Source organism: Rhynchophorus ferrugineus, unplaced genomic scaffold (assembly GCF_030347505.1).
Source record: "Rhynchophorus ferrugineus isolate W39M unplaced genomic scaffold, kcgeb_rfMv2 rfM2, whole genome shotgun sequence".
In the NCBI taxonomy this organism is placed as follows: Eukaryota; Metazoa; Arthropoda; class Insecta; order Coleoptera; family Curculionidae; genus Rhynchophorus; species Rhynchophorus ferrugineus.
In genome coordinates this window covers 24,896,236-24,918,437 of record NW_027472581.1, presented here as the reverse complement: position 1 = coordinate 24,918,437, position 22,202 = coordinate 24,896,236, and the positions used below count along the sequence as shown (strand labels likewise).

General features: G+C 35.5%; 1 protein-coding gene across 2 annotated transcripts in view; it reads left to right on the top strand.

Annotated features, from left to right (window-relative positions):
* Positions 1-22,202, top strand: part of Cht10 (Chitinase 10) — an 84,161-nt gene that overhangs the window by 57,606 nt on the left and 4,353 nt on the right. The window contains exons 8-32 of one of the 2 annotated variants that reach the window (XM_076394396.1): positions 11-316; positions 1,341-1,464; positions 1,528-1,823; positions 2,842-3,010; positions 3,860-4,122; positions 4,184-4,411; positions 5,293-5,601; positions 5,660-5,879; positions 5,934-6,171; positions 6,229-6,465; positions 7,312-7,418; positions 8,793-9,101; positions 9,156-9,286; positions 9,348-9,864; positions 9,919-10,130; positions 11,877-12,155; positions 12,210-12,485; positions 12,677-13,214; positions 14,765-14,976; positions 16,388-16,666; positions 16,727-16,912; positions 18,429-19,183; positions 19,242-19,375; positions 20,177-20,667; positions 20,725-20,910. In XM_076394396.1, coding sequence (XP_076250511.1) covers positions 11-316; positions 1,341-1,464; positions 1,528-1,823; positions 2,842-3,010; positions 3,860-4,122; positions 4,184-4,411; positions 5,293-5,601; positions 5,660-5,879; positions 5,934-6,171; positions 6,229-6,465; positions 7,312-7,418; positions 8,793-9,101; positions 9,156-9,286; positions 9,348-9,864; positions 9,919-10,130; positions 11,877-12,155; positions 12,210-12,485; positions 12,677-13,214; positions 14,765-14,976; positions 16,388-16,666; positions 16,727-16,912; positions 18,429-19,183; positions 19,242-19,375; positions 20,177-20,667; positions 20,725-20,910 — 7,002 coding nt within the window. Of the gene's footprint in view, positions 1-10; positions 317-1,340; positions 1,465-1,527; positions 1,824-2,841; positions 3,011-3,859; positions 4,123-4,183; positions 4,412-5,292; positions 5,602-5,659; positions 5,880-5,933; positions 6,172-6,228; positions 6,466-7,311; positions 7,419-8,789; positions 9,102-9,155; positions 9,287-9,347; positions 9,865-9,918; positions 10,131-11,876; positions 12,156-12,209; positions 12,486-12,676; positions 13,215-14,764; positions 14,977-16,387; positions 16,667-16,726; positions 16,913-18,428; positions 19,184-19,241; positions 19,376-20,176; positions 20,668-20,724; positions 20,911-22,202 lie in introns of both variants that reach the window. The other variant, XM_076394395.1, reaches the window with a different exon arrangement.

Genomic DNA, 22,202 nt, shown 5'->3' with positions numbered 1-22,202 from the left:
ATTTTTCTAGGATTATGCGGTGAAATATTGGTTGAAGAAAGGCCTGTCCAGCAACAAACTCATTCTTGGAATACCCTTCTTCGGAAGATCGTTCACTCTTCAATACACTAGTAATACAACAGTGGGAGCACCGATCAAAGGTCCAGGACGTGAAGGGTTCTACACTCAAAAACCTGGATTTTTGGCTTATTTCGAAATATGTGATATGGTAATAAACGAAGGATGGTTTAAAAGTGAAGATGCTGACGGTTCCCCTTACATCGTAAATGGAGATCAGTGGGTTGGATATGATGACCAACAGAGTATTAAAAGAAAGGTTTGTCAAAAATTTTATCATCTTCGTGTTAAATTTGAATCATATTGGATACGAACTACGAACTTTGGTATTTAACATGTGTTCTCTCTGTTGAAGACATTATTTCAATCGAGATTCTGAAATGCCTCATTTTATATATCTACAGTATCTCTGTTTCATTTTCATAATATTTCTTCAATAAATAATATTATACAGTCCTAAATCACTTGAAAACTAAAGATTTTGTTTAAGAACTTGTTTAATCTATACACAATGCTAACCTAACACTAGTACTTAGCTCTGCTTTTGCACTAACACAAACTCAAAACAGACTTATCTTGAGTGGTTTTGTCGAATTCGCGCGGTAAAGAAGCACTCCATCAACATTGACATAAAGGAGAAGAAGAAGAAGAAGCATTTTAGCCTTAATGCTACGTTTTTTAAATGTTCCGATTTTTTTTACTAACTAATATCCCAGTGACACTTGTTCGATGAATAATATTATAGTCTTAAATCACAAAAATGAAGAAGTCCATAGTCTTTGGGCAAATTTTTTAATGAGGTGCCACGGGACACTCTTCAATAATATGTTCTGAAACTGCAGGATTTTCTCCAGATTGCTCTTCTTACCATATGTCCATATTGGGTTGAACATTTGCAGCAATACTACTATTGTATGTTGACAGAACAGCATTTCTTCCAAATAGCTAACACATGTATAACAATCTAACTACGTTTTTAAAATACTCCAAATATGTTTAATATAACAATATATTTGAACAAAAGCAATAAAATATCAGTAAACATTTTGGGGTTATTCAAAAATCAGACCCAAACCAAGCAATGTATATAACAAAAAGATATTGCATATCATGGCGCATATCGTCGTATCCTTGTACAACAATACTATTGTTTGATCATGTTTCTTCATATAACTTAAACATTAATTTCCCAACTTAGTTTCGTTCGGTTTGAATTATTTAAAATAAACTAAAAACTTCTTAATTATTTTACACCAACATAAATATTTAATACTTTTTTAAAGATTGAATTTGTCAAACAAAACCAACTTGGTGGCGTATTCGCATGGGCTGCAGATCTGGACGATTTCAAAGGACTCTGCGGTGACAAGTGGCCATTACTCAACACTATTAATGGAGGTCTTCGAGGTAAGAACACCTTCCGAAACTATAAAATAAATAGTTGATGATCTATATTAATGATATTTTTAGCAAACAAACCAATCTATTTTGTTCCTGATACCAACACTCCCGTCCATCCCTATGGAACTTGTGACGCCGAAGGGTATTACAGCGATCCCAAGAATTGCGCTGGATATTATATATGCAAAAACGGCCTCAGTTATCACCTCTCGTGCGGCAGTGGTCTAATGTTCGATACAACCAACGGAAAATGTGTAAAATTCCAAACCAAGAAATGCCGACCAGGTGAAACAATATATATTCAACATAATTTGAAGCAATCTAACCAGGCCTTGGTCAGAGCTAAAACAGAAGAAGAATTTAAGGTATTATACATATATATTAGTACTTATTTACAAAAAATATTTTCAATATATCTCTAATTTTAACTAATTTATATCATCTTTAAAAGTAAAAAATACATAATAAGCTGAAAACGGTCGAAATGGTCTATAATCAAAAAACTAGCGACTGAAAATAGTAATTCCTATTCCTATTCCCCAAATGCACGGTTCGACTGTTTTGTTCATTTCGTAATGTCAGACGAAGATGTACGACCCTTTCCTGTATAAATTGTGAAAGAAAAAGGGACGGAGATAATTGCTTGGACCAGTTAATTTTATATGTGCTTATATTTTCCAACGGTAGTATAAGCGAGACGGAGATGTATATATTCCTTCATGTACTAACTCTGAAAAAGAAAACATATACCTAATCATAGAAAAAAAATCTAATTCATGACATAATTAAAAATGATCGCATATAACTACTAGAGATTTTTTAAATAAAGTAAATGCATTATTTGTTATTGAACAAAAATATTTTTAACTAAAATCAAGAGAGTAATGGAAATATTACCTGTTATTGTCATAAAAACAGTCAAAAATATTTTACCATTTATCATTCACAATTTTAATCTTTTTACCCTATTACATTAACAATCTTGAAAAATATCGTTCCAAAATGCTGCTATATTAATATATAATATATTGTTATTTACAAGCAAACTACCAAAAAATCATAAAACTATATATATTACTTATAAATCTATATAAGCATAAATTGGAAATAAGTGGGTCAAGGTCGCGGCAAGGATTACAGAGCCAGAACGTTAAAAAACAGTCGAATGAAACTAGTAGAACCAAAAATAGTAACTAAAAGTACACGACTGAAACAGTCGACAGTAAATAGTAACAAAATCAGTCGGACGGAAAATAGCGACTGAAACAGTCGATAGTAAAAAGTAGTCAATTACTAAACAGTCGATAGTTTATTTCAGTCGATAGTTCCCAACACTAATCACGAGTATTTCTAAATTTATTTTAACACTGATAATGATTTCAGGTGGTGTGCTACGTAACCAACTGGGCGTTTTATAGGAAATCTGAAGGAAAATTTGTACCAGAACATATTGATCAACGTCTCTGTACTCATATAGTTTATGCCTTTGGAACTTTGGATCCAGAAAATTTGGTATTGAAAGAATTTGATGCTTGGGCAGATTTGGATAACAGTGAGTAATTTTAGTAATTTAATTAATATTTAGATTCAACCATTGGAACTATTACAACAATTATTACTTATTTGATGTTTTCGTACACGATTTTAACGTTAACATCAAAAAAATATTTTATTTCATTTGGCCCATAAATTTATAATAATTTAAAGGACCATTTTAATTTGAAATGTTATTATGAAAATTCGCTACAATGAATTTTATTTAAAGTATTGTCGTTACCTTTTCACATCGCTCAGATAACTTACGGATTATGTTTCAAAAGAACCATGTTTCTCTTAAGGCTATACACGAATGGACCCATTTTTTGATATCTTCATATGAAGTAAAGCGCTGCTTAGACAGGTCAAGACTCATATGTTAAACAAGTAGTAATCAGAAGGACCAATATCTGGACAATACAGTGGATGGGGTAGCACTTTCCATTTTAATGCTTCCAAGTATATTTTCACCGATGGTCACTGTCACGCAGTGCTTGGCTCATATGCCTTAATTGTAGTCGATAGCGATCCCCATTGATAGTTTCATCAAGTAATACTTTCAAATCTTCTACTTCAGTTTTTTTAAATGGCCTTTTTTGGTGTGAAAATCGCCACTTTTAAAACATCGAAGCCAGTATCCACATTGTTTCAACGCACAGACGTTTTTTAAATGAACAAATTTTTTTGTACAGAATTCATCTGTTATAAATCCATTAAAATTAAATTATAGGCCTGATATAAACATATTTACTAAAACAAACTGTATAATTCATGTCGAAGGAAATAAGATATTATATTCAAAATTTGAACGAAAACTAAAGCATTAACAGTTATACCTTATAAAAAATATTATTAATTATTTCAGATCTCTATGAAAGAATAACAGCACTCCAAGATTCCAAAATCCTGCTCTCTCTTGGTGGCTGGACCGACTCAGCTGGTGACAAATACTCTAGATTGGTCAGCGACGGATCAGCCAGAAGACGTTTTGTAGTTGGCGCGGTTGGATTCCTACGCAAGCACGGTTTCGACGGTCTCCATTTCGATTGGAACTATCCGATTTGCTGGCAGAGCAACTGCAAAAAGGGACCTGCTTCTGATAAACCCAACTTTACCAAACTTATTCAGGTATAATAACAAAAACTTGTCTCAAAGAATAACGTCGATAAGAGATGTTTTGTTGTTGCAGGAACTGAAAAAGGAGTTCGATAAACAAAATCCTCCTTTAATATTAGCCGCGTCCATATCTGGATACAAGGAAGTGATTGATGTGGCTTACGATTTAGCCTCTCTAGGAAATGCTTTGGATTTTATGTCTGTGATGACCTACGATTATCACGGCTCCTGGGAGGGCCAGACCGGTCATGTCAGTCCTCTCTATCATCAAACAACTGATAAATATTCACAATATAATACGGTACGTATAAATTATAACATATTTAAAAGTTCTCAATTAGACTTCTAAATATTCTTTAGAAATTAATATTTTATTTACCTTGTCGCGCTTACAAATATTAGGTGCCTTATATGTATATAGATCAACGATCTCTGTTGGTGAAAATGCAAAGTATAAATCTAAACAACTTTTAAACAGTCTAACCTAAGTTTTAAATCCCTTGGTTTTGACATTTCTCTATTTAAAATAACAATTTTAACATCTTTCCTTTGACAAGGTATTGCAACGTTGCCAGAAAGACGGGAAAGAATTGAATTGAAAGAAATGATAAAGGTTTTGATTAATATATTATTGTACAATTTGTTATCAATAAATGCACTTTTAAAGTAAAAAAATGATGACATACAAGCACCTAATAAACAATTTAATATTTCAATACTGTACTAATTGTAGGAATGTTCGTCTCGTCGGTCGGGATGTGTGGCTGTCGATGCGATTGTTTGTCCAAACACTCACTACTATTTTGTAGAGGGAATTCGCACGGGAACTGAAAACACTGGTTGAATAAAAACTTGTTTATTGCGATATTAAATGATACATGTGGTCGACGGGAGAATGACAGAATGATATTAGGTTAGGTACAGGAAGTACGGTAGCGCTGCGGAAGTGGTCGTGGTGGTCTTTACCGCATGGTACCAATCCACCAGCGTTGCCAACCTTTGACTTTGTTGTGGATGAATGCGTGGTGGCCTAAAAGGTTGTAGCGGTCGCTACACAATAATTTCTAAGAATTCAAGATATTCTAATTAAGTTGTTAGTTTTTGTCTGAGGATTTTTAAGTGACCAACACTCAAGTATTATTCGTTTATCTGCATTAGTGACTAATTTTAACACATTTACAGAATTATACGCTTGAGTATCTAGTATCTAAAGGAGCCCCTAGACAGAAAATCCTCATGGGTGTACCATTTTATGGACAAACATTCACCTTGACGAAGAACAACGTTAATGGTGAAGCCGCACAAAGTTCTGGACCCGGTGAACCTGGGGAGTATACCAAACAGCCGGGCATGTTAGCTCACTACGAAATATGTTACCGAATCAAAAACCAAAACTGGATGGTGAGGAGAGGAATAGATGGATCGGGACCTTACGCTTATTCGGGTAATCAGTGGGTCGGTTACGAAGACATCAAATCTGTTAAAGAAAAGGTGCTTAAACTCTAAAATGTTGTGTAATGTATATCGTTATTCGTATTGATTATTTTAGGCTAGTTATATAAAGAGTAAAGGTTTTGGTGGCGCGGTAGCGTGGACCATTGACCTGGATGATTTTACGAACAGGTGTTGTACCGGGAGCTTCCCATTGCTTCACAGTCTAAATGAAGGTTTAGGTCGCATAGACGCTGGGCCTACGCAAGGTGATTGTACTAAACCTCCGACTCCATCAACGCCGGCACCTCCAGAAACAACTACCGGTGTGGATTCAGGTATGATGTCGCGGTAATGTGCATAACCATTTATTGAAAGGTTCAATACTACAGGATCAGCAACATCCGAACATAGTCATCACACAAAATGGACCACCACCACCACCAAAAAAACCACTACGTCTCCATGGTGGACGCCATCTTCAACTACCAAACCTACCACTAGTACAGAGACCAGCTCGACCTGGTGGCCAACGCAGTCAACAACATCATGGACTACCTCAACCAAAGTTACAACGAAACGACCAACCACTGCCTGGTGGCAAACTACCAAACCATCTACTAAACCAAAGTAGTACCTATATATAACTCATTTTTAAAAGTTATTATCACTGCGATTTTTTTTCAGACCATCAACGACAACAACAACAACAACAAAGGCACCAACGACAACAACAAAGACAACAACAACAACCAAACCCACAACGACCACCAAAGCTACTACAACAGCAGAAGTTCCAACACCTGGTTCAACTCCATTGGTACCACCACCGACTGTGGTTAGACCCGAAAACGAGAAACCAGCAAAGAGCTGCGAGCCTGGGCAATATCTAGCAGATGAAAACAATTGCAATGCCTTTTACAGGTATGCATAAGAGTTTCAAACACAAAAGTCAACAATCATTAAACTATTTACTTACCAACTGACATTCTTATCATCTACATTTTCTAATCGATTAGCCGTTTGGAGAGCCGATTAAATTTAAATAAATTTAGGAACAATTACTTCATTGCTTGATTTTATGTTATTAATTATTACCAACTGTCATAATACTTTTATTAGGTATTAATAAAAACGGTATACACTCTTCTGATCCCATCTTTCCAAATCTTGCTATAATTTCTGTAGTTGATGGTGTTTGCTATTTTCGTTTTCCATAAACATTTTTCTCTTTCAAGTAAAGTTTCCATTTTCTTTTTTTACAGAATTAATTCCACGCCCATTAAGTTAATCAATTGGTGTTAATACAGCACCAATTAATTTTAAACTTTACTAAACATAACAAGCTTTTTATTAAAAACAATTTATAGGGCAGTTTTAATATATTTAATGTGCCTTATTGCCTACAGCCCGTCCAATAAAACAACACAACCAATTGCAGTTTGTAAAGACGTAAGATTCGTTTTAAACTAAGAGAGAGTTAAAAAGAAATAGAATGCAAGTAAATGTAATGCATCGGAAAATGTAACCGAATCATCCAATAAAATTCGATTTGGGTTGGTAGCGAGCCATGTTGCCAAATTTCTGCAAAATTCTTCAAAATACTGTATTTTGTATTTTATTATAAACCAAAATCAAAATAAACCAGCAGTCTAACTTAATGCGGCACCACTACGACGTGTTGACGTCATACATTTTAATGTGAATTTACTGTTTTACTGGATGAGCTATATATAAATATGAGCTGTAATATACTATTTTGATTTTCAGATGTGTGGCTGGAGAACTGAAGAAACAATACTGTGCTGGTGGATTGCACTGGAACAAGGAACGAAATATTTGTGATTGGCCCAACACAGCAAATTGTAAAGAACAATGTAAGTATATAATTCATGAAACATGTGGGATCTAAAACAAACAGCTTTTAATTTACTTGAAAATTGTTTTATTTTAATGGGACGAATGGGCGACTTATTGAATCGAGTGCAGAAATTATATTACCGGTCCAATCCTATTCTAATATAAACGAAACGCTTATAATGTGAACACATCATCCATGATATCTCATCAAATATCCTCTATTTCTTCGAATATAACATTTTTCTAAAATGAGACGTATTTGAAGTGCTATTTAACACCTCTCTTCTAAAGAAACAACTAAATAGATGATCCTGGACGTTGTCCCGTTTGGACAACTTGTAGTAGAATTATTCGTGAATATCGTTATATCATCGTCCGCAAATTTGCTTTTGATAATATTCTCCATTACCCAAATATCCTAAGTTTTAATGTCTCCAAATTTTAAGTCTCCTATTGAGCAACATTGCTACTTCAATCAGCCTTTAGTCGTCTTATGCCTTGAACTAGGATGTATTGTATGTATGAGGAATTTATACACTAGAGGTGTTTCTCAAAGTATAGGAGTTTGCTAATTCACGGCTAAGGAATTTTGAACATCTTCAATCTACTTTTGGCGACCTTACAGCTTGACCTGCGTTAGTTATGTTATGCTAGGGCGTCACTAAAATATGTCAAGGAATACTTTGAGCAACTACGGGACGATTTTTTCCTTGATTTTCTTGAGTTGATTTTCCTAAGTAATAAAACTTTTCGGATGAAACATAATTGTCTCTTGAATGCGACGTATTTATGTCAACGTTTTTTCCTGTCCGCAATAGAGTTGTCGGATTCTGCTTCTGGAATGTCCTTGATAGCTATATTAAATTTGGTTTCAATGTAATTAATCTGCTGAAAACAAAGCCTTTGGTTTTTTTTAACTTAAAGAATAGCCAGTCCAAGTCTATCATATGAGTTCAAGTTTTGATGAAAGTCTCGCGTAGAATCCATGCTTTGTGAGAAGATGAAATGTCGCTAAATAACCCTTGATTATCAGCCCATAATTCCCGATTCTTGAAACGAATAGCTTCATATAAACGGCACATAAAACTCAAATAATATTGCTTTTCGACGATTTGTCTCGGTTATTCAAAAAGCGGACGTCTCACAAACTTTTGATAGGTTATGGCATTACGAATGGTTACCATAGAACTAATACCAATTGCTGCAATCGTATCTTTTCGAAAGAAAATTTGGAGTTTCGGATGCAGGGAAATTTTTAACATTTAAACCTATTTCGGCTGAAGTTTCGTAGGATATTGTTTACCTGTATCCAGTCTACATTGCTGTGGGATATCATAGTAAAAGAAACAGTCCTTGGAAAATTTTACTTACTATTTGTTTTCTTGTAGCAGCATATACATCAGCATCCACATCGCAAATTTCGCAGTACAGCAAAACTACCCAATTCCAATATAGTACGCCATCAACAACTCTAGCTCAGATCACCGACGGTTGCAACACTGGAGCTTATTATCCACACGAACAGTGCAGTCAGTTCTACGTGTGCGTCAACAATAAACTAGTCTCGCAAAGCTGTCCGCCAGGTTTGAACTGGAACGCCGAGAAGAGCATGTGCGACTGGAAATATAAAGTCAGGTGTCTAGGACGCAAAAAGATCGCAGAAAAGTACACGGCCTGGCACGGTGGAGCAACTGATAACCGTAAGTACTCCATAGTATGTATATCTGAAAACTATTAAACATCATCACTTACAGGGCCTCAACCATACTCTTCTTGCGAACAAAATGCTTTTGCTCCTTACCCTGGAGATTGTACCCAGTACCTACAATGCTTGTGGGGTAAATATGAAGTGTTCCAATGCGCTCCAGGTCTCTACTGGAATAAGGTAAGCTGCAGAGTCATGCATTATTATTAATAAAATTCATGGCTTTGTTCTGACATTGTAGGATCTGAAAATATGCGACTGGCCAAGAGGATCTCATTGCGAACAGACCGACAACGAAATCGAGAACCCCGTTCTTCATAAACCGACCACTACATCGTCACCAGCCATATCAACAACAAAACCTTCAAGAGCTCCAACAGCTCGGCCATCAATGAGCACCACTCGTCCATCAATGAGCACCACCCGTCCATCAACAACAACGGTCAAGTCTACCACCCAGTGGGAATGGAAACCTCCAACCACCAGTGAGCCTGGTGAAAATCCCTGGGAATGGCATCCCCCAATACCGCCAACATCAGAAAAACCACCACTATCAGAGCCATTGAAACCAAAATCTGATTATTTCAAGATAGTTTGTTACTTCACCAACTGGGCTTGGTACAGGAAAGGTCAGGGCAAGTATTTGCCTGAAGATATCGATGAGAACCTTTGCACCCATGTAGTTTACGGTTTCGCTGTCCTGGACTTCTCTAATCTGATCATCAAGGCTCATGATTCTTGGGCTGATTTTGATAATCGTAAGTATATTGAGTAAGAAGAAATTGGTTCGTATTAATTAAATTTCATCGTAGAATTCTACAAAAGAGTGGTGGGATACAAAGCTAAAGGCGTCAAAGTCTCCATTGCTATTGGTGGATGGAATGACTCACAAGGAGATAAATACTCACGATTGGTAAACAATCCATCAGCTCGAAAACGCTTCATTGAGCACATCGTGAAATTCTTGGGCAAATACGGATTCGATGGTCTTGATTTGGATTGGGAATATCCAAAATGTTGGCAAGTGAGTCTATTATTAAAATCGCCAAAAATTAATTTGATGATATCTTAAACCATAAAAATCCCAAACGACATTTATGAATGTGAATAATTTGTGTACATTTACAGCTATTTTAACATTTTATACAGGAATAATATCACATTTAATCAATTTAGATTTCAGCCATGAATTAGATATAATTCCAATTAAAACATGTTTATTCTAACAAACACATCATGTAATCGTTCAATTGATTGCAACAGGATCATCGCTACATTATCTTATATTTAACTGAAAGTTTGATAATAACAACATCAAATCTATAACTCAGAAACTATAGCTAAACTATGAAACAGGTCAATTGAAACACATAGATGGCGCTACTAGAATTAAATTCATATGTTTTTTTAGTTATCCCTAACCCTCAAAAGATGCGTATATAAATTTGACAGCTGTCGGATCATTAGTTTGTGAATTATAGCATTTTGAGTGAATCAACTTTTATTATATTGAAAAAAATGGATAAAAAGGAATTTCGTGTGTTAATAAAATATTGTTTTTTGAAGGGAAAAATACAGTTGAAGCAAGAACTTGGCTTAATGTCGAGTTTTCGGACACTGCCCCAGGAAGACCGAAGACGGTGAACGCAGTGAATGCCCAAAAGGGGCTGTTATCCATGAAAACATTTTAAAAATCCAAAAAATGATTTTGAATGACCGTAAATTGAAATTGAATAAAATATCAGACACTCTAACGATATCAACTGAACATGTACATCATATCATTCACAAATATTTGGGTATGAGAAAGCTCTGTGTAAAGTGGGTGCCGCGCGAGCTCACTTTTGACCAGAAATAACGACGAGTTGATGATTCGGAGCAGTGTTTGAAGATGATCAAGCATAATAAACCCGAGTTTTTGCGTCGGTATATGGCAATGGATGAAATATGACCCCATCATTTCACTCCGAAGTTCAGTTGACAGTCATTCGAGTGGACTGAACACGATGATGAATCATTGGCTACTTTGAAAAAGGAAGGATCATCAACAGCGACTATTACATAGCGTTATTTGACCGTTTGAAGGACAAAATCGCCGGAAAACGGCCGTATTTGAAGAAAAAGTAAGTGCTGCTTCACCAAGACAATGCACCGTGTCACAAGTCAGTGAAAACGATGGCAAAAATCCATGAATTGGGCTTCGAATTGCTTCCTCATCCACCGTATTCTCCATATCTGGCCCCCAGCGACTATTTCCTGTTCTCAGATTTCAAAAGAGTGCTCGTTGGGAAGAAATTCTCGTCAAATGAAGAGGTGATCGCCGAAACTGAGGCCTATTTTGAAGCAAAGGACAAATCGTACTACAAAAATGGTATCGAAAAGTTGGAGGGTCCCTATAATCAGTGTATCACCCTTGAAAAGAATTATGTTGAATAAAAACACTAATTTTGCCAAAAAAAAATGTGTTTTACTATTGTAGGCCGGGGACTTTTCAATTGACCTGTTACTATATTCAGAATCACATTATGTTGATCGTTGTGCTTTCTACAAAAATTGACAATTTTTCAAGAATAATTAAACTATCTTTTTGTCAATTTTGAGTTCTTGATTAATCGACTAATTATATTCAAAGTTAACATTTTCTATTCCTTTTCGATTATCTTGGAAATGAATTTCTTGCCAAATCTTAAAATATCCACAAAAAAATTAAACCATTTATGTAAGATATGTTAGAGGTGATCATTATTGTACATTTCTCTATATATTCTAGGTTGATTGCAAGAAAGGTCCCGATTCGGATAAACAAGCTTTCTCCGCTTTTGTTAAAGAACTGAAAGAAGCTTTCAAACCTCATGGTTACCTCCTCTCGGCTGCAGTATCACCAAGTAAAACTGTGATCGACGCTGGATACGACGTGCCTGTCTTAGGAAAATACTTGGATTGGGTAGCGGTGATGACCTACGACTTCCACGGTCAATGGGACAAGAAGACTGGACATGTAGCACCGCTGTTCTATCATCCAGAAGATGAAGTGTCGTTCTATAATTCCGTAAGACTGATTTACATTAAAAATTATATTAATACATACGAATATTTATTGTAGAACTTCTCCATTCACTATTGGATTTCCGAGGGTGTTCCGAGAAGAAAGATTGTCATGGGAATGCCTCTGTATGGTCAATCCTTCCGCTTAGAAGATGAGAAAGTAAATGGTTTGAACGCCAAAGCTCCAGGTCCTGGTGAAGCTGGTGAATACACACGAGCAGCCGGATTCATCGCATATTATGAAATCTGCGACAGGATTCAAAACAGAGGATGGACTGTGGTGCAGGATCCGAAGAGAAGGATGGGTCCTTATGCTTATAAAGGAAATCAATGGGTAATTTTAGTAATATTATTGCTTGCATTACATATAATGGAAACTATATATCATGAGTAAAAAGTAATCACAAAGAAGATTGATGTTGTTGATAAAAATAATGATGCTATATTTTTTATATTACGCTACTCATTATGATTCCAAAATACTTTTTTGAATTCGACAAAACAATTTTAAATAACTGATTTTAGGTATCATTTGATGATCAAGAAATGATCCGTATCAAGTCAGAATATATCCGAAGAATGGATATCGGTGGAGGCATGATCTGGGCTCTGGATTTGGACGACTTCAAGAATAAATGCGGTCACGGCCGGCATCCGCTTCTCACCACCATCCGAAACGTTCTGGCCGATCCTGGGACTGGTGTTCAGCAACCGATACCACCTATCGATGACGACGATGAAAAGCCACCTACCGGACCTGCTTCTGAAGCTGTTGAATTAGAGCAGGAAGACAAGAACCAAAATAGCCAGCTCGTGTTGCTGGAGAGTTCGACGCATGCTCCTGTCGTGCCACATAGCACCAAACCCATAGTGGACACGAATAGCGAATATAAAGTGGTCTGTTACTTCACCAACTGGGCATGGTACAGACAAGGACGTGGCAAATACTTGCCATCTAATATTGATCCTAATCTATGTACGCACATCATCTATGGCTTTGCAGTATTGAATGGTGACCAGCTGATCATCAAGCCGCATGACACGTGGGCAGACTTTGACAACAGTAAGATTCTTTTAGTACGATTAACGTAATTGTGGTAATATTAGCAAACAATATTAAAAAAACAAATATTCAAATATTAAAAAACAATTAATTTAGTTATATAATGATTTATATATGTTAATTATTTTTCTGCCTCAACCAATCGATGATCTGTTTTGAAAAGTAATGTTTAAAACTTAACGTTAAAATATTTGTGGGATACCAGAGAGATATTTGATGCAACAACCACTCTAAGATTCCAGTTGGACAAAATTTACGATGTTCTTTTCGAAATTATCTCTGAAAGAAAACTGAAACTGTGCAAAACATTTGGCTATAGTTAATAAAATTAAAAGTTTTGACTTTATACGTATGTTAATATACTGGTACAGAATATTTAGTAATATTGATATTACTACCAAAATTCAGCTTACCAAAATATTTCGCAGGTTTGTAGAAATTTGAACAATCTAAATCTATTTTTAAAGTAATATCGTTCAGATAAAGTCTACTAACATGCTTGTTATGATGCCCAAGAACAAGAAACAGAAATTTTAAGACCACGAAAAGTAAAAAAAACAATTTTCCTACGAATGTTGAAGATCAGCCAAATTATAACTCAAAATTAAAACTTAAAGTGAATTGTTTCTTTATAATGCTAGATCAGAATTATGATCTGTTGATTAAAGATTTGAGCTATTATCCTTTCATTCTGATATTTTTAAATTTTTGTGGAATATAGAGGATTCTAACCAGTATACTGATCAAGGCCAATTTCATTCCTGTAGAAGTCTTGAAGCTTTAACCGACTAAGCTCAATAGACGGAGGAAAAATGTAACATCGTTTATCGAAAAATGAAATACTTAATAACATTATGATAAATAATTTAGCTCGTTCATTACAAATATTGCTACTGTATTACGTATATTATTAACTATTTCAATTCCAGTAGCTACAGATGAGAGACCATTCTTTAAATTTAAATTAAATAAAGATCTAAAATGGGAAAGAAGCGTATAGAATGTTGCTATCATTCCGAGAGAGTCTGATTTTTAAAGCAGTCAAATATTCAAAATCATATTAACGAATTTGTCAAAAGTAAAGCTAGAAAAACACAATTTCTATAAAATTTTGCATATTTTCCGTCAAATATGTTTATTTAAAAAGTGGGTAATCTAAATATATATTTAGTTCGCGTTATCTCTTTAATAATTTGAAATAAACCCTTTTTAATTTTAATACTGTTCTTTTGTTACTATGCAGTAAACATTTTAATAATACTTTTTATGTGTGTATACTTAATCTTTGCATCAAGTAATAAATATATACCGTCAACAAGATATAATCATTATAATAAATAATTCTATAACGATTACCTACACTAGATTTTAACGATCATCAAATTATTATCTTGTTTTAAATCACGTATAAAATCAAACGACTAAAGAAACTTATCATTAAATTTAACTATTAAATTATCATATTTTTGGCTCAACAAAAGTGCTTGCCTTGATGAGTTACCGATAATAAGCCCTACAAATATTAATGCAAATTTTATCTGTTATTACAGAATTCTACGAAAAAGTTACCGAGTTTAAAACAAAAGGTATCAAAGTCCTGATCGCCATTGGAGGTTGGAATGATTCGGCTGGCGACAAATATTCCAGATTAGTGAATAATCCGGCCGCTAGACGCCGATTCATCGCCCATGTTGTCGATTTCGTTCAAGATAATAACTTCGACGGCTTGGATCTGGATTGGGAGTATCCAAAATGCTGGCAAGTACGTATAAATGGGATATTGAAGTCATTTCTATATTAATCAACATCTAATAGTTTAAACCTCGATAAATATAATAACGCAAATATGCACGGTTTTAGACCTGAGCAGCTAAAAGCTGTTTATAAAGTCAATTGAGACTTTGAAACCGAATCAGCAGCCCGTTTTTTAAAATTGGTTCTAGTTTTATAAATACTTTTACTATATTCAGTATTTTATTATTATTGACAATTAGCGGCCATTTATTGAATTCAAAAGTATAAAGCAGAAATGAACAGAGGTTGAACAGAGTCTTCGAACTTCTTCGCACTTCTTCGCACCCGTTTCATACATTAAGGTCCAATAGTATGGCCATTTAATTTTCGCTATATCTGGGTGTAGTCGCTCTCCTTGCTCGTCGCTCGTGTCGTCCAGGTTTTGTAAGAAAAATGAAGATGTTTATGCAAGAAAAATCCATCTTGTGGTATTTCTGCAACAAAATGTCGATAACCTGCTTGTCATTAGGTGATTTGTAGTTACCGAGAAAGTTGTGAACAACAGTTTAAAACGATGCCCATGTTACTGTTTCCTCAGGCGTTAAACATTTTGTAGCTTTGTATATTTTTGTATTTTGCGTCAGCCATTAGTTTTCGAATATCAGGTCCGACAAATATTCCTTCTTTGATTTTTGCGTATGACAATTTTAGAAACAACTAGGGTAAGTACAGGAAAGGTTGAATAAGGCCAAGTAATGTGAAGAGGTGGCAATAAAATTTTCTGTGGATTTACAAATGGTACAATGGACAAGTTTAGTTTTTCTGGTTTATAATGGGTACGACTTAGCTACACATTTCTCACAGCTACACATTTCTCACATAATGATGATCAACCGCTCGACTGTGTCGGATACACAAAATATAGCTTAATTTCGTGAATCCGGATTGCGTCCCAGCTAATATACTAATAATTTATAATCTACCCATGGCTTGCCAGTATTTACTAAAGAAAATCCAAAATACTGCAAACACGCATCATTAAGTGAATTTGTCATGATTATTCCACCTTTTACCGAACATATAACAAAAACACGTAACAAAAACACTTTGAATCGACTTTACATTGTTTGCATTTTCACAAAAACAATTTCCAAATGATGTTTAATGTAACGTCATCGGCTGACAGCTATTATTAGTTAGCGCAGTGGTGCCACCACGCGCGAACTCAAAAACTAGAACCATTCTTGACACATAGTTGAAGTCTGAATTCAGGACATCAAATAACGTTAGGAATAGTTCTCATCTGCTCGGGTCCAAAAGTTGACTTGAATTTGTAAACTTGTGTAATTATCTATTTTCTGATTACAAATAATCATTTTTAATAAAAAATTCTATATTTACACTTTAACATCTCTAATTCTGATCTTCCCCTTTCTTAGGTTGATTGTAACAAAGGACCCGTCACTGATAAACCAGCTTTCGCCGATTTTGTTAGAGAACTTCACGAAGCCTTCGAGCCGAAAGGTTGGTTACTGTCAGCGGCAGTCTCGCCGAGCAAACGAGTTATCGATGCTGGATACGACGTACCAACCCTATCCAAATATCTTAGCTGGATATCAGTTATGACCTACGATTATCACGGACAATGGGATAAAGTTACTGGACATGTCGCTCCCATGTACACTCATCCAGAAGACATTGATGCTACCTTCAACACTGTAATTTATTCTCGATTAATACTGGTGCCCTCTATACAACATTATTTTATTTTTTCATAGAACTTTACTATTCATTACTGGATCGAAAAGGGTGCTGATAGAAAGAAATTGGTACTGGGAATGCCCATGTACGGTCAGTCGTTCTCATTGGCGGAAACTAACGAAAATGGATTAAACGCTCCTACTTATGGTGGCGGTGAAGCAGGCGAAGAGACAAGAGCCAGAGGTTTCTTAGCTTACTACGAGGTAAGCAGTTCATATTATTTTAAGTTCAATAAAAATAACCAAATAAAATGTGTATACGGTTTTCATAGTTTCTCTACATATACAACAGTACGTGAAATGCACAAAATTGTATTTTCAAAATGAATTACTTTTGTTGTTTAATTTAAATAAATTTGCTTCCGAAGCCCATCATACATTAACAGAAGCATTAACAGGCAAGAAATTAACAGAACATACAGAAACTTGTGGTATTACGGCTCCGTCATATCCCAGTTATTGGTTTTGGTTTTAATGATTTCAAAGTGATGATTTTAATACTAAACCAACGACCAAAAAGTTCAGAGATAATGAATACAGGACAAAAACTCTAAGAAGTTGGCGAATCAACTGTTTCCAGGCTCTTATATATGATGGACAAAATCCAGAAGGAAGATAAACCTTTATATAAATTGACGGAAAATCTTATTTCGAACATCACGGTTTTGTTGCTTGTCAACCAAAATAGCCACTTAAATAAACGTACCACTAAATAAACTACAGCTGCTGTACCGTACTACAGCAATACCAATTACTCAGTTGAAGTAACAAACAAAAAATCCAAAAGGAAGAAAAACACTATATATATGTCAACACTTAAACGTAATATTAAACGTATTACTAATAAATGACGTATTACTAGTTGCTCTACCGTATTACAGCAATACCAATTGATCAGTTGGAGTACAGATGCATAATCATCACAGCATTCGGCCACGCTTTGCTAGAGCTGTGAAGAATACATTCGGAAGTTCTGCTGCACCCAGCATACTCATCAGACATAGCACCTTCTGATTTCTGTCACAAGGTTTTTGAACGCTAAAAAGAGGGTCAATGATTCTGTCGCTGCCAAACCAATATTCTTTCTATAAGATATCGCCATGTTGCACAGAGATTGATAAACAAGTTACAGAAAATAATAGAAAAATATATGGTATCAAGGAATCTCCCTAGGAAAGGCAAACTATTTTTGAAAATAATAGCGTTATTTTTGTCCGATATATCGATATATTTGTTGACAGATAGTTTCCTATATTTTTTCCAAAGCATAACGATAGTTTCAGAAGCATTAATTTATAGTACAACATAACATAGCTATTTACCCAGCAAGTATATTATGCATCACATCACCTCTACCAAATTTCTGCAATAATAACTAGTCAGGAACAAAAAAATTACTTTTGTTTACGTATTTGTTTGATCAGTAACAAAAATATTTTATAATATGGGCAAATGCTATGTAATAAAATAAACAGTGTATAAATATAGCCTTTTCTTGCTATATTTGAACTAATATGCTTCCATACCTTATATTCATTATTAATTTAAGTTAGTTTTTGTAACTAGTGGTGTATTTTCTTAGTTGGTGTATTAATTTTTTTAAATAAATATAAATACATTGTCCCAAAAAATATACCCTCAATTACCAGAAATAAAATTATTAACCACTTGTATGCGATAAATATATAACAATCAATAAAACATGTATGTCCTTCTTCAGATATGTACTAATATCATCAAGAAAGGCTGGAAGGTAGTCCGAGATCGTAAAGGCAGAATAGGTCCTTATGCTTATCTCAGGGATCAGTGGGTATCCTTCGACGATATAGGAATGATCAGACACAAATCCGAATACGTTAAGGCTATGGGACTAGGTGGTGGTATGATCTGGGCCTTGGATTTGGACGATTTCAAAAACGAATGTGGATGTGAGGAATATCCACTGCTGAGAACTATAAATAGAGTACTGCGAGGGTATTCGTTGGCTGATCCTAAATGTGTCCTGGGCAAATCAACCGACAAACCACTACAAAAACCATCCAAACCGGCTACCTCAACAACCGTGTCAACAACAACTTCCACAACCAAACCGACCTGGACGACCAAAGTTACAGCACCAGTATTCAGCACGTCACCCAAGCCATCCGTATCGTCATTATCGTGCGATGGATCTATATTCAAGCCGCACCCAACCAACTGTCAGCAGTACTACTTATGTAATCAAGGACAACTCTCACTTCAATCCTGCCCATCCGGGTTATACTGGAACAAGAATCACTGCGACTGGCCGGAGAATACTCCATGCCACCCGGATAGTACCACCCCGGAAAGTTCCTCCGCCGTGACAGAAGAACCGTCACTATCTGCAGTGGAAACAACTACCCTTTCCATACCATCCAGTACACAAACGGAAGACAAATATCAACCAGGAGAATATAAGGTGGTGTGCTACTTCACGAACTGGGCTTGGTATAGGTAAGCATCATCGTTTTTTTCTTCGTTATCATGATTCGTAATGATTCATTTGTTTCAGGCAAGGAGACGGTAAATATTTACCATCAGATATAGATGCTTCATTGTGTACTCACATCAACTATGGCTTTGCCGTTTTGGACTCAAACACGCTTACGATAAAGCCACACGACTCTTGGGCAGATATAGACAATGGTTAGTATAAAAATAGTTAAAATAAGGATTTAGGATAAATATTATTGTAAATGTGAGTATCGCACTTTTAGTTGCAAATTAAAATATCGATATTAAAAATCTAGGGTTTTCCCCCGGTTATCAAGTGAATTTTGTGGGGAAAAGTAGAATTGGATCGAAGAAATGTGGATATTTTTAAAAAGTATCGAAATTTTTTGTTCGCCGATATATCGACATTTTACATGACGTTTTTAAAAACATCAAAGTTGTTGATCGATTTTTTAAAAATGCCACCAGAACTATTGAAAACATCTTAGTCGAAATTGTTTTCAGGTAAGATTCGTAAATTCAAATCTTGGTTCATTCGAATGACATTGACATTGACGAAATGACATCATTTGGAGCATCGTTCAGACTAGGCTTAGTCGTAATATCGAATTAACATTCAAGGGCCGGCTCAGGGCCGTTCCAAAATATTTGCAAATTTATTTTATTGACGATGAGGACTAACAAATTACTACATGCTGTCTATACAACAAAAGAGGTGAAATAAGGCTGGTGCCAGCGGGGAACCTTGAGGTACGCCAGCATCGATTTGTTTTCGACTGGAAAGTGTTTTCCTGATCTTGACTGATCTGGAAAGATCTGTCCGATAGGTAGGACTTGATGATAGCGGTTAGGTCTTCTGGTGAAATTATTTTGGATTCAATGTAATTAAAATAATTTAATTAACAAGCAGGTACAAATTCAAATAAAATCGATAACACTTTTTTCATTGGTCTTAAAATAATAATTTTACTACATATTATTTCTTTTTCGCAGAATTCTACACCAAAGTTGTTGCCTATAAATCGAAAGGCATCAAAGTACTCATAGCAATCGGAGGCTGGAACGATTCCCTGGGTGATAAATATTCCCGATTGGTGAATAATCCTAGCGCGAGGGCTAAGTTCGTGGCCAACGTAGTCCAATTTATCGAAAAATGGGGATTCGACGGCCTGGATCTGGATTGGGAGTATCCAAAATGCTGGCAGGTGGATTGCAACAAGGGTCCAACTTCGGACAAGGAGAACTTTGCCGCTCTTGTTCGCGAATTAAGCGCGGCCTTCAAACCCAAGGGCTTGCTCTTGTCCTCTGCGGTATCACCGAGTAAGGCTGTGATCGACGCTGGTTACGACGTCGCCGAGCTGAACAAGTACTTCGACTGGATAGCCATCATGACCTACGACTTCCACGGACACTGGGATAAACAAACCGGTCACGTCGCGCCATTATACTACTATCCTGGTGACGCCTACGACTATTTTAACGCGGTAAATTCGTCACAGGCCGGATTAAAAATGAAATTTTAACAATATTTTCCCCACTAGAACTTCTCTATAAATTACTGGATGGAAAAAGGCGCCGACCCCAAGAGATTGGTCATGGGAATGCCGTTATATGGACAGTCCTTCAGTTTGGCTGACGCTTCCCAACATTCGTTGAACGACAAATCATACGGACCTGGAGAAGCGGGAGAATTCACCCGAGCTGGTGGATTCTTGGCTTTCTACGAGGTTGGTGCTTTTCTTTCAATTCATCTCATTATAACTGAACATTTTTGGTTCACTCACTTTATACCCGTACTCTAACGACAGAATTTATTTTAATAAACACACATTCAAATTTCCTCCATGAGAATTGCTGTGTTGTCAAACTGCGTAATATGATAAAATAAAGAACGAAGAATAAAAAAAGGAAAACAAAACTTTGGATAAGTTTAAAATTCTTGGAACTATGGTTTGAAGTTATAGAAGTAGATATAATAAGAAAAATAAAATAGAGCGTGACATAAAAAAAGTAAAGAAATCACATATAATTATAGAAATCAATAATAGAAATAAAAAATGGATGCCCCCTTAATAAAGAGAGAAAGGAAGACTAGTTGATTGAAGTAGAACGATTTAGAGGACAGAATATACGAATTAATTGAGAAATTAGAAATTGAGAAGTTAGAAACAACTATTAAGCAACATAACCTAACTATTAAATTCGGCGGTTTTGACATTTCTCTACATAATACACATTTTTATTATTGAGTTATTGAGTATATACATACGTTAAGCATGAAATGCTCAAAATCGCATTTTGGATGTTCATTACTTGCTGATGAACACCAACAAACACTTTTAGTGCTTCCATTATATCTCAATTGTCGGTTCTAGTTACAAAGATTTAACAGTTATGATCGCAGAATAGACAGACTTACACTCCATTTTTTTGCTCGTGCTACCTGACGGCGCATAAAGCGGGTTTAGTACAGGGGAAAACTAAAAATTAAAAAAATTATTTATAGTACAGGGAGATATAAAAAACAAAAAAAAAACAATTAAAAAGGTCTCCTTTTACCAACTATGGGTTTATCGGGACTGGACCTACAGTTTAACATGGGCTCTGAACCGCGGCCTCAGCATTAAGCCTACCGACTGGCGAGTAACCAACTTTAGAAATCATCCCGGAAGACATCCGGTCTTACCCAGCCTGGTTAATGGCGTCACTAGGATCATTTTCCTTGTCAGATTTTACACTCTTGCCTAGGACAATCACAAATTTTAAACAATCACAAACATAAATTTACGACCATGATTCGGCAGGATTCGAACCCGCGGCTATCGCAACAGTAGGAGGAGCGTCCTATCGCCTTTACCACTGCGCCACGAAGCCGGCTAATATTTTATTTAAATACTAGTTAACATTTGTATAAAACATTTTCAAAATACATAAAAACAAATCTAACCTAACAATTAATAACTTATTTTCTAATTATACATTGTTATTGCCTTGCATATTTAATTATTTATATATATTT